This window comes from Myodes glareolus, chromosome 13 (assembly GCF_982192425.1).
Source record: "Myodes glareolus chromosome 13, mMyoGla1.1, whole genome shotgun sequence".
Taxonomy (NCBI): Eukaryota; Metazoa; Chordata; class Mammalia; order Rodentia; family Cricetidae; genus Myodes; species Myodes glareolus.
This window is the reverse complement of record NC_142038.1, coordinates 12,495,850-12,509,171: the sequence shown is the minus strand read 5'-3', so window position 1 is coordinate 12,509,171 and position 13,322 is coordinate 12,495,850. Positions and strand designations below refer to the sequence as shown.

General features: G+C 52.1%; 1 protein-coding gene across 4 annotated transcripts in view; it reads left to right on the top strand.

Annotated features, from left to right (window-relative positions):
* Window positions 1-13,322, top strand: part of Zbtb7c (zinc finger and BTB domain containing 7C) — a 321,380-nt gene that overhangs the window by 304,477 nt on the left and 3,581 nt on the right. For all 4 annotated transcript variants that reach the window (XM_085676413.2, XM_085676414.2, XM_048419482.3 and 1 more), the window contains one exon: window positions 5,945-7,162. In XM_085676413.2, coding sequence (XP_085532539.2) covers window positions 5,961-7,162 — 1,202 coding nt within the window. In that variant the 5' untranslated portion in view covers window positions 5,945-5,960. The remainder of the gene's footprint in view (window positions 1-5,944; window positions 7,163-13,322) is intronic.

Here is a 13,322-nt window from a genome sequence, read left to right as displayed (position 1 = left end):
GTATGTTGGCTCCATCTGGCCAAGACCCCTGTTTGGGGCATTTGTCCTTCCTGGATTCCACTCTGCTGGCACTGGCAGAAGACTGGCAATGCTCCAGAAGGCCGTTGTGCCTCCTTGGGGTCCTCACAGCAGTGCTGAATGAGACACAGCCCCTGTATTGTGGGAGGAAACCACTCCAGGAGGAGAGTTGAGGTTCTAGAACTTGTCTGCCATAGAGCCCTGATGTAACTTAGACCAGGCCAACTTAGGGCACAGTGAGCTCCTGGTATCGGACTCCTCTGAGCACAAGCTGGCCAAGAACCTCGGGATCGAGGTTAAACACATTTTTGGAAGGAATTCTAGAAATCTAAAACCTTCCAGATTCAGATGAAGTAGGTTATTTTGGGGTCCCTTAAAATCCCCTCCATCCCCCAGTGCTTAGATAAGGCCTGGATCCTGGAAAGACTTCTGATCATTCACCCACAGGGCCCCATGCCTTTCTGTCCATGCCTCTCGCTTTCACAGGGCTCTGAGCCTCCTACCACCACCGTTAGTTCCCTACAAGTGTGGGTCTCAGCCATCTAATGCACATCCCTCAGGTCTGCCTCCACTCAAACTGTTGAGCAAGAGACAGCCGCCCTTCAGAGAGAAGAGTGCAGGTTTCTCTGTCTCCAGATTAGATGTGGTAGGCAGAAGCATGGCAAAGGACAAAGGCATGCACTTGCCACATGACCCGGTTCAGATCATGCTGCCGCTGTGTGGCCTTGGGCTCCTCCCTCATCCTCTGTGCAGCTGCTCCTTTACCTGTGAACGATGCTAAGAGCACACAGCTGTAGCCATTGTGCAGTTGAGGAAGGGCTAGAGGTGCGATGACTCAGATATGGCAGACACTGGACAAATGGTAACAGTGGTGCCTGTGACGGTCAGCGCTGGCTACCAGGGATGCCTCGGCCTTTTGGACAGGAGCCTAGGAAGCATGGTTCTCCCTCTGAAAGAGTCAGCATTCACTTGGCAGTTGAATACCGGTTATTCGGGCCCACCTGGATTCCAGGAACTTCCATTGGGGCAGAGAGCAGGGGCTTGCTAAATTAGGCCTGGTGCTCTCTGGAATGGTTGATCATACCTGATTTCCTCTTTCCTCCATGCCCGAGCTCTCCTCCCACTCTCCCCTGTGGCCTTTATTCCTAATCGTCTTTGCCATTTCCTTCCCACTGGAAGCTTACAGTCCTTATCAAGCCTCTGCTTGCAGCTGGGAGTTTGCATGCACGTGTGTTTGCTTTCCCTGCGTGTTATTCTTGGCTTTGGTCTTCACCCTGGCTCGGGTCAAGGTAATAGAGGGAAGGGATGCAAAAGCTAAGGCAGGAAAGAGGGGGAAGGAGGGGCATCCACTCTGGGACACTGCTGTCCCAAGGCCTGGGGATTTCAGGGTCTCCAGGTGAAACTCCCAGATGCTTCTTCCCAAAGAGACAGCGAACAGACATAAGATGGGGGAGAGGGGGCTCTATCTGCTTCCTGAAGATGGTGTTCCCCTCCCTGTCCTCACCCCGAGGTTAGTCTTCTGTCTAGATTAACATCCCTGAGCTCCCACGATTCCATCCCTTCCTGTAATGGAGCAGAGGTCAGGAACCAAAACACAGAAAGAAGGGGCTGACGGAACAGCAGCCTTAGTGCCGAGGTCACCAGCCTGTTGACCCCTCCAAGATTTACAGGGTCATGTCTGTTAGCATATCTCTTCGCAGTCATCCAATGACACAAGGAGAGGTGGAGAGGCCTCCTATAGCCACATAACCATAGCTTCCTCTTCATGATTCCAGATCCCAAAGGAGGCATCATGTGAAAACTTGGCAGGCTGGGAACCATTTCCTATCGCAGCTGGGGGCTTAGACCAGCTAACCACACTGTGAGACACAGCAGTATTACCTGGTCACAGGCTCTGACTCCTCTAAGAGGGCGGAGGAGGTTATTCTCCCTGAGAACTGATGAATTTATATGACCAAAAAATAGTCTTTGAATAGATAAGGCAGAATTTAATAACACTGTATGAGAAAGTGATAAATCTTCAATTATTGTGAGGGATATTCCTATGCATTTTATCACATATTTACCTATTATATACAATATTAATATGAATGCAGAACATTTTGTAGGGCCAGAAATGTAACTCAGTGATAGAGCACTTTCCCAAGCATGTCCCAGGCCCTGGTTCGGTTCTTAACACAGCCACAAAGCAAAAAAGGTGAAAAAAATTGAACAAGAATTAGTGCCTAAACCTAGACAGTATAAGATTTTTCAAGTATGCATGAAACATTTGCAAGACTGGCTGTGTCCTGAAATGGCCAAGAACCTGAGAAGCATTTCCAAGCATTACTAAATTTAATAGTTCTGGTCTTTAGCAGACAGGAAACTGTGACTCTCTCTAACTGCCCATTCTCCAGCATCCCACTGACCCTGGCTTTCACTTAGAGGAAACACTGTGCATCCTTCTGAGTCTCAGGGCCCAATTACTCCTAGGGTGGCTTTATGGGAATTAGAGCAAGATATCAGTTCCCCGGTAAATTCACTGTCCTGCGGACTTCTTGACGCTGACACATACAATCATCTTCTACCAGAAAACGTCAGAATAAAAGTCCCAGACATAGAACGTCTGTAACGCAAATAGGGCTCCTCAATCAGTTGTCTATGTAGCGAACAACTCTGAAACGAAGAGGCTATGGTGTGTGAACGTTTACTGTTTTTCATCTTCTGTGGGTCATGGCTTCAGGAGTGGCTCTGGTTCCATCTCCCGTGAGGCTGTGTGCAGTCAAAATGTCACCCGGGCTGCCATGGTAGAAGGTCTGATGGAGGACTGGAAAGGCCGCTGTCAAGTTGTCTCACTTGTGCGGCTGTCAGGTAGCACTGGCAGTTACCGGAAGCCTCAGTCCCTTGCCACATGGCCCTCTTTGTGGTGCTGTTTGAGCATCCTCCCACCACGGCCTCCTTCCTAGAGCGGCCCAAGACAACAAAGCTGAAACAGCCGTGTCTTTCATGACCTCCTTCAGAGGTCAAATGTCAGCCACACCTGCCCGAATCCTCTTGAAATACTACAAACAGCTGTGTCCAAAAGGTGAATCAATGGTGGTTCAATTTATAGAGCATTTGCTTAGCGTGCACGCAGCCCTGGAGTCAACCCCTCGCACCCTGTAAAACTGGACATAGCAGAACATGCCTGTGGTCCCAGTACTTGAGAGGGGGAAGCTGGAGAATTCAAAGTCAAAGCAGTGTGGGTTACAGAGGACTCTATTAAAAAAAAAAAAAAAAAAAAAAAAAAGGCTCGGAAAGCCTTATGAAGCCTCAAGCCTCACCTCCTATCTCTTTTCCTCTCCCTGGCAGAGCTTTGCCAAAACTACCTGCAAAGAACCACGGGAAAGAGCTGGGAGGCTGTCCGGAGAGCTAGTAGGTTTCTTCCCAGGGATCATAGAGAAACCCCTCCCCTAGACTGTGAGAAAGGCCAAGGTTCTGAAGGGGCCCGTGCTCCTGAAGCTGTTCCAGCCTGCCCAGCCTCCCTAGAAGGCGGCACCACTCACCCCTGCCACCCCCGGGGTTTCCCTCCATTTCAAATATCCCTGCGATCTCTGAATGTGGCGGCAAGAGATCCTGCGCATGCGTGGTTACCTTTGCTGCGTGAGGCAGGCGCATGTGGCTAACACAGACCAGGGGAAGCCAAGCTGCCGGTGCAGATCTTGGCACCTCCCTCATCCGTGTGATTGTCTTTGCATGCTCGGTACTCCTCATCGGTGACACCGAAGTGACAATAACACTCAGAGGAAGCCAAGGCCTGAGGAAAGATGCGGGGCCTGAGTCCTCATCCGAGAAACCCGTGGTTAAACTCGGGCCAGATGGTCCTCTCTTGTCCTTCCAATGTTCTCGGGGTCCCCAATATCTGAAGAAGGGAGTTGGGGCTCTGGGACAGGTGTCCTCAGTTCCCCTTGCTCGTGCACAGAAGGTCACACTGAACCTACCTCCACGTGGTCAGACTTACATACAGCACAGCCTTGCTGTCCCCATTCTAACCCATGTCTCAGAGACCTGCCCTGTAGACGCCATCCAGACTGCCCACAATTCCACCCTCCTAAAGCAGGGTGGCCTTGAGAGACACACCTGCTATTTAGCCACACAGACGGTCCTAGGTGGTTTCCTATCGCTTGCTTTTTTAAATTAAATTTTTCTTTTGGGATCGTTTCACACATGCTTGTAAGAGATGATATAAAGGACTCCACTGCACCCTTTCCGTGGCTTCCCTTCTTGGTACACTTTCAAGACCATTTTCAGGCATCCAATATACTGACCTCTATGAACACAGAACAAATACGGCACACAGGATCCACCCTGCCAGTGTTCCTTTATAGCCAACTCCCTCCCCTCCCACCAGTACCCCCCCTACTTGCTGCTGGCACCCCTCACCCATTCCCTGCTTCTGTGAAGTGGCGGCTTCAAGGGTGCTGTACAGGAAGCCTGTGTTGGGGGATTGGCTCTGTGCACTCCTTACGACTCCCTGGAGACGCATCCAAGCTGCCGAGTGTAGCCGAGTATCAGAGAGCTCCGTTTCATTGCCGAGTGGGGCGCAGAGGATCTGATGCTCTTGAGTATGCCCAGCCGCCCACCTAATGAGGAGTATCCGTGTGGGTTCCGGTTCAGGGCGATCACCAGACTCCCTCTCGGTTTTCACTTGGTTTTACTCTGGGGCAAATGTGCCACTGACAGATCAAGTGGTCGTTGGGTAACTAACTCTTTAAAAAACGCTCGCAGTGCTTTGCAGACGGGGTGGACCATTCTGCCTTCCCTAGCAGTGTGTGAGGAACCCATTTCCTCCCTAGCCTTATCTGCTTTTGCAGTGGTCGCTATTTTTCATTTTAGCCTGGAGACTTGAGTTTGATCCCTAGAATCACATAAAACTAGAAAGGGAGACAACATAATTGTCCTCTGACCTCCACGTAAACTCCGTGGCGTGCACACCGACGCACACAAACACAATAATAATCATAATGTTAAATTTAAAGTGTATTTAATATGCTTGACCTTCTGCCAAAGCCTGCCTGGGACATTCTCAGAGCACCTACATTCGCCTATGCTAAGCCAAATCACTGAATGCAAACCAAGTTTATAATAAAAAATAACAAATATCTCACAGCTTGTTGAATTTGCTGCACTGAAAGAGATAAACAGAATGTATGAGTGCCCTTTGCATTACAGCAAAATCAAAAGTCCTACATCCGATTGTCATCAGTCAGGGGCCATCCATACTGTCAAGAAGCCTCAGCCAACTGTCTCCTGCAGGCTTTAAAGGGCTGTGAGGTCAACGGACAGACACGAGAAAGTAATCAACAAAGTGCTTGCATCTGTACTGACCTTAAATACCTGCTTATGAGAGAAGCAGCTCACATATACATATATGGGAAGCTAGGGAAAGAACTGCCGAATGCAAATGAAAGAAACTCCATTAGGCATAGTAAAGCCAGCAGCAAGCTCAGGGGGCAAGTCATATATGCTACTGTGCCCCTGTCATTCACCAAAAATGGGCCACAAAGTTGAGTTGAGGCTTCTGGTAGCTTCTGTAAAATACAGAATGCTTCACCACCTGGGGCCTTGTGGGCATCCCTCAGCAGAAGCACCAAGCAGTCCCCATGTGGGAGCAGAATGCCACCACGCAGAGGTTTCCACTCCTATGTTCCTGATGTCCATCATCCTGGCATTCTCCAAGTCCGTATTAACAAAGCAGAATTCTGCGAATCACGCCCACAGAGGTTTCGGCGGCTTTTCCGAAGCCGGTGATGTGCACCGCCTGGTAAGATGCTAACTCCAAGAGTCTTAAGGTACAGGAACCCCAGCCTGAGCTGGGTTGTGACTTACAGGCAAGGCTTGGTCCAGGACTTGGGTCCTCAACTGGCTGCGCTTATTAACCGATCTCCCCTTCTGTGTGTCCCTGCAGGGCTCTGGCTGAGAACATGGCCAATGATATTGATGAACTTATTGGCATCCCTTTCCCCAACCACAGCAGTGAGGTGCTGTGCAGTCTCAACGAGCAGCGGCATGCAGGGCTGCTGTGCGACGTGCTGCTGGTGGTTCAGGAGCAGGAGTACCGAACGCACCGCTCGGTGTTGGCTGCATGCAGCAAGTATTTCAAGAAGCTCTTCACGGCCGGTAGCCTGGCCAGCCAGCCCTATGTCTATGAGATTGACTTTGTCCAGCCTGAGGCTCTGGCCGCCATCCTGGAATTCGCCTACACCTCCACACTCACCATCACCGCCTCCAATGTCAAGCACATCCTCAACGCTGCCAGGATGCTGGAGATCCAGTGCATCGTGAACGTGTGCCTGGAGATCATGGAGCCTGGTGGCAACGGTGGTGAGGAGGACAAGGAGGAGGAGGACGATGACGAAGATGAGGATGATGAGGAGGATGAAGAGGAGGAGGAGGAGGAAGAGGAGGAGGAGGATGACACAGAGGATTTTGCTGACCAGGAAAACTTGCCTGACCCCCAGGACATCAACTGTCCCCAAAGCCCCTCCAAGGCGGACCATCTCACAGAGAAGGACTATTCAGACACACCCAGGGACTTCCCCGACTCCTTCCAGCCTGGCAGCCCTGGCCATCTGGGAGTGATACGGGACTTCTCCATTGAATCTCTTCTGAGGGAGAACTTGTACCCCAAAGCCAATATCCCTGACAGAAGACCCTCCTTATCTCCGTTTGCCCCAGAATTCTTCCCACACCTTTGGCCAGGGGACTTTGGTGCCTTTGCTCAGCTGCCTGAGCAGCCCATGGACAGTGGGCCACTGGATCTAGTCATCAAGAACCGCAAAATCAAGGAGGAGGAGAAGGAGGAGCTAGGCCCACCCCCGCCCCCTCCCTTCCCTAGCGACTTCTTCAAGGACGTGTTTCCTGACCTGCCCGGTGGGCCCCTGGGCCCCATCAAGGCAGAGAATGACTACGGTGCCTATCTCAACTTCCTGAGTGCCACCCACCTGGGGAGCCTCTTCCCACCCTGGCCGCTGGTGGAGGAGCGCAAGCTGAAGCCCAAGGCCTCTCAGCAGTGCCCCATCTGCCACAAGGTCATCATGGGAGCCGGGAAGCTGCCCCGGCACATGAGGACCCACACCGGGGAGAAGCCGTACATGTGCAGCATCTGCGAGGTTCGCTTCACCAGGTGCGCAGCCCCAGCCGCAGGAGACAGCGAGCAGCAGGGGGCGTGCCCCCCCCCCGAGGCTGTGGGGGAAGGGTAGAGAAGAGTGCAGAGGCCAAGGGAGGGAGAGAGAGCACACACCGGGCTCATTGTTTGGCATGATGCTAAGCACTACCTGGTGCAATGATTTCAACCCCCTTTAGGAACTAACCTGTTTTTTGTTTTTGTTTTTGTTTTTTTTAATACAGTGGTAGGATAAAGCCCGAGACATAATAATAGGTCAGAGCAGGGCTATGCTGGGAAGAAGAACCCAGGAGCTAGGCAGGACCCATGACAGGTAGGCCCTGTGCTCCATAGGAGCAGCAGCAAACCGAACTTAAGCAGTTTCTGTGTGCTCGGTGCCAGTGTTTCCCAGACACCACCCATGGCTAGCTGGCTGCTCCTAGGTGCAGCTGGACAGTCCCAGAGGTGGGACTGGAACGCCAGGGCTTCTGCAACAGTGAAGTCTGCAGAGGCCCGCAGAGGCCCGCATAGGCCCTTTCCGTCCTCCTGACATGATGGGCCTCCTATCAGGTTCCTTCCTATTTCTCCACATTGCCAGGGGATAGCTTGAGATCTGAAACCATGACATCATGATCCTGTCGTCTTTCAGGAACATCATTCCATTCAGCAAATGTGTGCTATGTACTGTTTTGTGCCATGACTTTTGTGGTCAAAACCAATAGGTGGGGGGAGGGGGGGATATGGATTCACAACTGTGCCCGGCTAGGTTTCAAAGGCTACTTTTTTAATGGCCTGTTGTCACTATCAGTGTCCCTGTGTAAGGCAGATCTTCTCAGCTAGGTGCCACAGTGGAGTGGCCTTCGCATCATCTCAGTGTGACTGATGTGACAAAGCCTATTGCTGCCCGTCATACAGCCATGGTTTACCGCACTAGGTCCTTTCCCACTGACACTGTGGGTTTCAAAGGACTTGCCTTAACAGACCCGTTTATTCTATCAGTGTTTCTTGGAATTCTATTCCTTTGGGTTTTCCCAGGAAGCATAAAGCCTTGGCCTCCATAGATGGAGTGAACTTTTGAGTCATGCACCGTGTCACCCTATTAAATGTGCCTCTTTCAGGAGAAAACAAGGCGAACCCTAGAAAGTGGCAGGGGCTGCTGTCGTGGGCGGCAGGGAACTGTTTGAAATAGCTGAGGAAAGGCTCGAGAAATGTGTTCAGGTGACCGTGGCTTTGCTGAAATGGTGCAGCAGGGAATCTGGTGACCGCATTGAGGGGCAACACTGAGGGTTTCCAAGCTACGTCGGGGAAGGAAACCACAGCACTATCTTTCCTGGATTCTTCCAGGGAGTTTGGAGGGGCAGTCTCCCCCTGGTTGTGTGTGCTTCCTCTTGGCCGATGGCCACAGCAGCCCTGAGATCCGGACATTATCTCCCTGGGCAGCTGGAACCCAAACTCCCAGATCCAACTCCCCCTGGCTGTCCCCGATATGTCCCGGCACACTGAAATCCTGTTGAGTTACACTGTCCCTAACTCCACTCCTCTCTTCCCCTGAATTCATTGGGCTCCACAGGGCCAGCTGGCCTAACACCTGGGTAAGGCTTAGCTAAAGCATGGAGCAACAGAGAGATAAGCCAGAGTTCACATGAAGCTAAGCTCAAGTGGGATTCACCCACCTTCAGCAGGGTCTTTGTTCCTGCCTGAGAGTCCGGCCCCCAAGCGAAGATGTCAAAGACTGGGAGCTGTTGGTTCCCAGTTCTACTATGTTCTTCCGCCCTAACTTCCTGTGCCTGTTCCTGGGCAGAATGTCCAAGGGAACAACAACCCTCCCTTCGGGGAGCGCAGGATCCCCACATTGAGCTACTAGGATCCCAAGTCCCCTTCTTCCTTCCTTGCTGCCTCTCCCTCTGATCTCTCACAAGACAGCCTTCTCAGGGGCCTGTGCAGGCCCAGGCCAGTTATCCTTGTTCAGTCCCTGCAAACAGACTTACAGTCCTCCAGATACGAGAGCAATCTCCAGGGGAGATTCCTGGGTTCAGGCAACAATGCTGGTTTTTTTTTTTTTAAGACTGAAATTCCAGAATGTTCCCTCCCAAGAAATTCCTGAAGGCCACTTTGTGTGGCCTCTGTGTGTTCAGTCCTCCTATCCCTCCAGGTCAGCTCAGCCCCAGAGTTTCTGGTTATCAGGCTCCAACTCTGCCTGCCCCGGAGTTACTCCTCCTCCTGTGCAAGATGACAGCCATCTGGGCTGGAGGCCTGTCTGTAGCAACTACATTCCAGCCCCCAGCTCACCTCCCCTCTCTTGGTTCCCACTCCCCTGACCCTTCTGAACAAGATCAGACAGGCTTTGGGAGCTGCTCTCCAAGGTCAGGGGCAGGAACTGCAGAGGAGCGGTTGCTGGAATCCAGACTCCCATCGGGGACTTTCTCACAGGGACTGAGACTGTCATCATGATGACTCCAGGTCACATTCTTCAGAGCCACTGGCCCTTTGCTTGCTGCCCTCCCCAGGGCTACCCTGAAAGAATCCTTTCCTACCCAGCCAAAAGCCATCCATCCAAAGCCCTGGCCTTGTCCTGTCAGGATGAGATTTTCCTACGATCCTCTCTGTAGCCAGTTCCCTTACAGTCTTTCCGTGAGGCTATGCTTCGGGGCTGAGGTCCCTGGCCACCATTCATTACACCTTCCCCTCCTCCCCATGCGGAGGTTCTTCAGCAAGGTGGCTGCCTCCAGGCCTGGAATTCCCAGAGTTCCCTGCAAGCTAAGCCACCCTTGGTACTGAGAAACTCTGGGCTCAGTCCTTCTTCCTCATAGCTATATTCCTGGGCCAACAAGGCCTTGTCTCTCTTCTCAGTGCCTGACAGAACTTGGGCCTTCTGGCTTACCTCAGTCCTGCCATGAACGTAAGAAGGGCCGGCCCTTCTCCATGATACTAGGCTCTGTTGTCTAGATGCCGCTTTCTAGAACGCCCACACGCCATGGGAACATCATTCCCTTTGATTCCTATAGTATCGCCCAAGGTGGAGTTCTCCAAGCAAAACCCTTGCCACCCACCAAGTCCCATCTGCTGCCTTCATTCCATGGGTCTCCAAGAGGAAGGACTTCCCATGCCCTGCTATTACCTAGTCCTCCTTGTGAGTACCCACTCCTAGCTGGTCCCACTGATTGCCCCTCCCTTAGTTGCCAGAGTCTGGAGGCAAAAGGGAAAACTTCAGAGCTCTGGAAAGGGGACCCCTCAGATGAGCCCTGACATAGAGGGAAGATAAGGAGAGGTCTGCTGACTAGGTGGGTGTCACCTGACCTTACCCTGCAGCTAACCTCTGAGCAATTTGTTTCCCCAATGGCAATCATTGCTACCAGGTCCTGGGCTTCAAGATGGCCTCAAGTCCCCTCCTTTCCCTTCCCATTGCATACTTGGTCACAGGTCATACGGTCCTGCCTGTGCCTCACCCAGCCCTTGGCCTGGAACTCCTAGAGAACAGGGCTATCCTGTGCTCCTCTCACACAGCTCCTCATTCAGATACCTCAACACGGCAGCCAGCGAGAGATGGAGACAGATCCCATGGAGGGACAAGGGACAAGCCATCTAGGCAAAAATTAGACAGCAATGGCTCCCCAAGAACTATAATAGCACCAGTTTCTGCAGACTCCCTCACCAATAGTCCCAACTTTGAACAACTGCAGGGTCAGCCAAATGCTGATCCACTCCTCTCAGACATCAGCAAGGCCTGGCCCAGGCTTTCTCTCCTTTCTTTATAGTGAAACTCTCCCAACAGCTCTGAGGACCTTGGTAAGTTCACAAAATGGCATCAGTATCGATGATGGGAAGAGTCACATCAGACTATCAAGCCACGGGAAGTCTGGGTGGATGGTGGCAAGAGACTTCAGATGGACTAGGAGCTTCCCAGAGGCTGCGGCCCAGGCCCTGACCACAACCTTGCCTTTCACTGGGACAAGCTCATTGGGCACCAAGCATTCTTTCTTACTGTGAGCCTCCTTCTGGGCTGGAAGGAGATGGTGCTCTGGACTGGGTCTGCAATGCAAGGAAATGGAACAAGATATCAGTCAAGGAAAGGAGACCCAGAGACCCAGAGCGGGATAGGCACTGCCCTTATCGGGGCTGCCCTTATCAGAGTTAGACAGGGAACTCTTGGTGGCAAAATGGCACAGCAGGTAAAGGTACTTGCCGCCAAAGCCAAGCCTGAGAAATTGAGTTTGCTCCTCAGAATCCACATGATAGAAGAAGAGAAACTGGCTCCCAAACAGGTGTCCTCTGGCCTCCACATGCTCACAGTAGCACAGGAATGATCGTCTAGGCATGTACCCATTCATGCGCAGACATGTACACACACACATACACACAAAATCAATATTAGAAAAAAATGTGTTCCAAGAGACTGAGGAGCTCTTGTCACTAGTCAGTCAACAAAGGCTCCTTGGCTTGCAAGTCATAGCACTTTTGAAAAGAGCTTCGGGTGGTCATCAGGGTCATCAGGAGGCCTAGGGTTGGACCAGTTTCTGTCTCTGCCCAGCTGTGTGCCTTTACCCAATCTCCTGGCATCACCAGGCCATGCTTCCCAAGGTGTCACTCAAAGTCATAAAGCAGGTATTCCCTAAGGCTGCTTCCAGTTCCCAGATTTTATTCAAATAGCAGAGGCAAGGGAGCTGTGGGCCCATTGCTGCCTGGAGGGTTGGTCTTTTTTTTTTTTAGGATTTATTTATTATGTATACAACATTCTGCCTCCATGTATGTCCACACACCAGAAGAGGGTGCCAGATCTCATAACAGATGGTTGTGAGCCACCATGTGGTTGCTGGGAATTGAACTCAGGACCTCTGGAAGAGCAGCCAGTGCTCTTAACCACTGAGCCATCTCTCCAGCCCGAGGGTTGGTCTTTAATGGGTTAGAGACCAGGAGGGACAGACACACAGCCATGCTGATGATCGGCGTGGAGGCTGTCCCTTATTGTGTGTCCCTTCCCACACACACCAGGACTTGTGTGTCCATGCACATGTGTTTTCTCCCTCCTGTGTCCCATGGCTCCTAGCATTGGGAGACACTTCTGTGTGCACACATGGAGGGAGGCCCTCGACGGGAAACAGCACATCCATGCCACCCCTGAACAGGTGTCCTCCCTTGCCAGCAAATGCAGGCCCTCGCAGGGCCACAGACATGCTGGTGTGAGTCTCAATATCCCACAGCGGGAGACATGCAGCCAGGTGTGAGACCACCAGCCAGAAGAGCAGCTAACTCTAGTCTGGTTTGGGACTTGGGTTTAGATTTGTTCCTTTTTCCTCCGGTGCTGAGATTTGAACCCGGGACCTTGAACATACGAGGTCTTGCCTTCTGTTGTCACTTCCTCTTTGTCCCTCAGGGGACCTGCCTTAAAAAGGAGTATTCAGCTCACAAGTGTCTCGGGTCTTGGTAATGACTCTCATGCTTGTTCAGGAGAGTTCCACTGGCCAAGTGCTCCCTGGGTCCCCTTCATACTGAACACTCAGCCACTTAGGTGGCAGATACCACTGGGCATATGCTGCTGGTGGCTGGGAAGTCACAGCAGGTAACTGTGCAGGCCAGGGTGGTTGGAGGTTGTAGAAGGGAGGAAAGTCTGGCGTGAAGACACTTGGAGCACCACACCCTTTCTTCTCTGCCTCCCCTGCTAGTCCCACTCCCCACCCCTGAGGATCTCAGCCCCAGGGAGCACAGAGAGAGGACTGGCTCTGTACATGTGGCGTACACACACACACACACACACACACACACACACACACACACGACAGCGCCCACAGCAGCTATCTCTTTCCTTCTTGCACCCACCCAGGAAAACTGCTTTCTAAATGCGATCCCATGCGACCTCTAGTGGCCAGAAGAAACCCTGCCAATCGAGGGTTAAAGCTGGACATTTTTAGGGAGGGTTCCTTGGACTCCCACATCTGCTCTGACCTCAAAGCCCAACCTGGAATTAGAGCAGAGGCACCACCCAGCCCCACCTGCAAGAGGTGGTGGAAACAGCGCACAGTGCTCCTGGCCTCTAGCCACTTGGGGAGAACTGGAGCGTGATCCAGGGAGGACATGCTACAGCCCGCCCCAGCTCTGTGCCCCCACCAGTCAGGCCAAAGTGCTCCCTATACAGGTGTCCTGGGTGCTCAGACCTTAGACAACAAAACTGGAAGCTCAGTTTTCA